This window comes from Triticum aestivum, unplaced genomic scaffold (assembly GCF_018294505.1).
Source record: "Triticum aestivum cultivar Chinese Spring unplaced genomic scaffold, IWGSC CS RefSeq v2.1 scaffold113894, whole genome shotgun sequence".
Taxonomy (NCBI): domain Eukaryota; kingdom Viridiplantae; phylum Streptophyta; class Magnoliopsida; order Poales; family Poaceae; genus Triticum; species Triticum aestivum.
This window is the reverse complement of record NW_025247844.1, coordinates 1-1,909: the sequence shown is the minus strand read 5'-3', so window position 1 is coordinate 1,909 and position 1,909 is coordinate 1. Positions and strand designations below refer to the sequence as shown.

The 1,909-nt window shown below is 45.0% G+C and overlaps 1 protein-coding gene across 1 annotated transcript; it reads left to right on the top strand.

Moving 5' to 3' along the window:
* Positions 1-481: 481 nt before the first annotated feature.
* LOC123177203 (uncharacterized) lies at positions 482-1,696 on the top strand. The gene is made up of 2 exons (XM_044591083.1): positions 482-802; positions 1,350-1,696. The coding sequence occupies exons 1-2, from the start codon at positions 662-664 to the stop codon at positions 1,587-1,589; spliced, it is 381 nt and encodes a 126-aa protein (XP_044447018.1). The 5' UTR covers positions 482-661; the 3' UTR covers positions 1,590-1,696.
* The last annotated feature ends 213 nt before the right edge of the window (positions 1,697-1,909 follow it).

Below are 1,909 nucleotides of genomic sequence, written 5' to 3'. Positions count from 1 at the left end.
CTAAGCACATTATATTTTTCAGTTTACAAGTATGTTTTGAATTTGGGAATTTTCAAATTCTCGAACAGTTTTTATATTTTTCTGTTCACAAGTACTTTTTTTTGAATTTGCGAATATTATTTGAGTCGTGGACAAATTTTTCAAATTTCTGACTATTTTAAATCTAGAATTATTTCACTTTCTGGACAATGTTTTCAAATTTGGTGCGGGTCGATTAGTACCAGGCTACCAGCCGCATCATGCATAATGCGTCACGCTGGTTGAGGAAAATCGCAAATTAACTCGGGTGGTTGACCAACAGGTGTCCCATCAGACGCGTGCTAGCAGGAGTAACAATCCAACTGCCAGCAACGCCATTCCATCCGCTTGATCGCTCTGCATATACGACGCGATGTTGACACAGGTCGCTGGAGTGTCATACCTCAAGTTCAGACATCTCCTTTCTCACCCGCTTGCTCCAGAGGTAAGCATTCCAGTGGACATCAGTAGTACAATTTCTCATATAGTTCGCGTCAATGCCTATAAATCCGCCCCTCCCCACCTCCAATCCCAGTATCCCACCACATCAATCAACAAGCCCCCAAGACCAATAAGCCCCCCTGCATCTGAGTGTCGAGTGGAGCCAGAGTTTGCTCGGAGAGATTAAATTTAACCCATCGAGATGGCGTCGCAGGCGATCGAGGTGAACAGGGAGGGCGCGGAGGTGTACCATGGTGCGGCGCTGTGTGCCGAGAAGGCGGTGGAGCTGTTGGCAGAGACCAACATGCCACTGGGCCTGCTGCCGCTAGCGGACATCGTGGAGGTAGGCTACAACCGCTCCACGGGCTTCTTGTGGCTGCTCCAGAAGAAGGCGCTCACGCAGGACGTGGATTTTTAGAGCATATGCATCCAGGCCCTGCTATCCTAACTCTCCAATATCGCTTTAAGATCCGTGCGGTACAACTAAGTTTCTATACAAAATTTTCTCTTTTTTGCTTCTCCCACATAGAACATATCTTGAAGTTGGAACCTATGCAGGATGGCAAAGCTTTCTAACTAGAATCTAGGATAAATCTTTCAGATTTTTTTGTCCGACGTAAATACTAAAAATATGATTTTTTAATCAAAAAAAACGTATTTTGTATATTTATGTTTGACAAAAAAATCTGTACGATTTATCCTAGATTCTACTCAGAAAGCTTTGTCACGCCGCATAGGTTTGAACTTCTAGATGTGTTCTATGTGGGAGAAACAAAAAAGAGAAATGTACTTGCACGGATCTTAAAGCAAAAAATGGATGGCTGGATAGAGAGGGCCTGGGTGCATATGCTCTAAAATATATTTTCGCACTCACGCACACCTTCAAACAGATCGGGAGGCTAGTCTCGTATGCCACCGAGGTGACGGCCTTTGTCGAAGACCGCAAGATGAAGCGCATCACGGGGGTTAAGAGCACGGAGCTCCTCATCTGGGTCACCGTCAGTGACATGTACATCGACAAGAACGACCACTCAAAGATCAGTTTCAAGACGCCCACCGGACTGCGAAGGACCTTCCCTGTCTCCGCCTACGGAAAGGAGGACGACAACAAGCACGACGTGGCCAAATAAGAGACCACGGCTGGCATACAGAGTTTGACATTACGATGAATACTACATGTACTTATTTTCTGTATATATGAACTGTTTTAATAAAGTGAGATTACGAAGTTGTAATACACTACTTTGGTATTTTGCCGGATTTTAAATGGCAGCCAATCAGAAATGTCCTCTCATTTTGCATGGCTCCTTAAATCATAGTAAGTCGAGTCATTCATGCCAAAGGCCAACTCCAACGTGCCGATCTAAATGGACATAGACTTAGTCCGCTATTTGTCCGTTTGGGATGACTGGAGACACGCCGTCAGGCCGCATCTGCCCAAATCTAGTCA

Excerpts from the sequence above, each read along its gene's own strand:
- LOC123177203 (XM_044591083.1), top strand. The coding sequence starts at position 662 with ATGGCGTCGCAGGCGATCGAGGTGAACAGGGAGGGCGCGGAGGTGTAC. Across the intron at positions 803-1,349 it reads CGCTAGCGGACATCGTGGAG|ATCGGGAGGCTAGTCTCGTA; the intron begins GTAGGCTACAAC and ends ACCTTCAAACAG.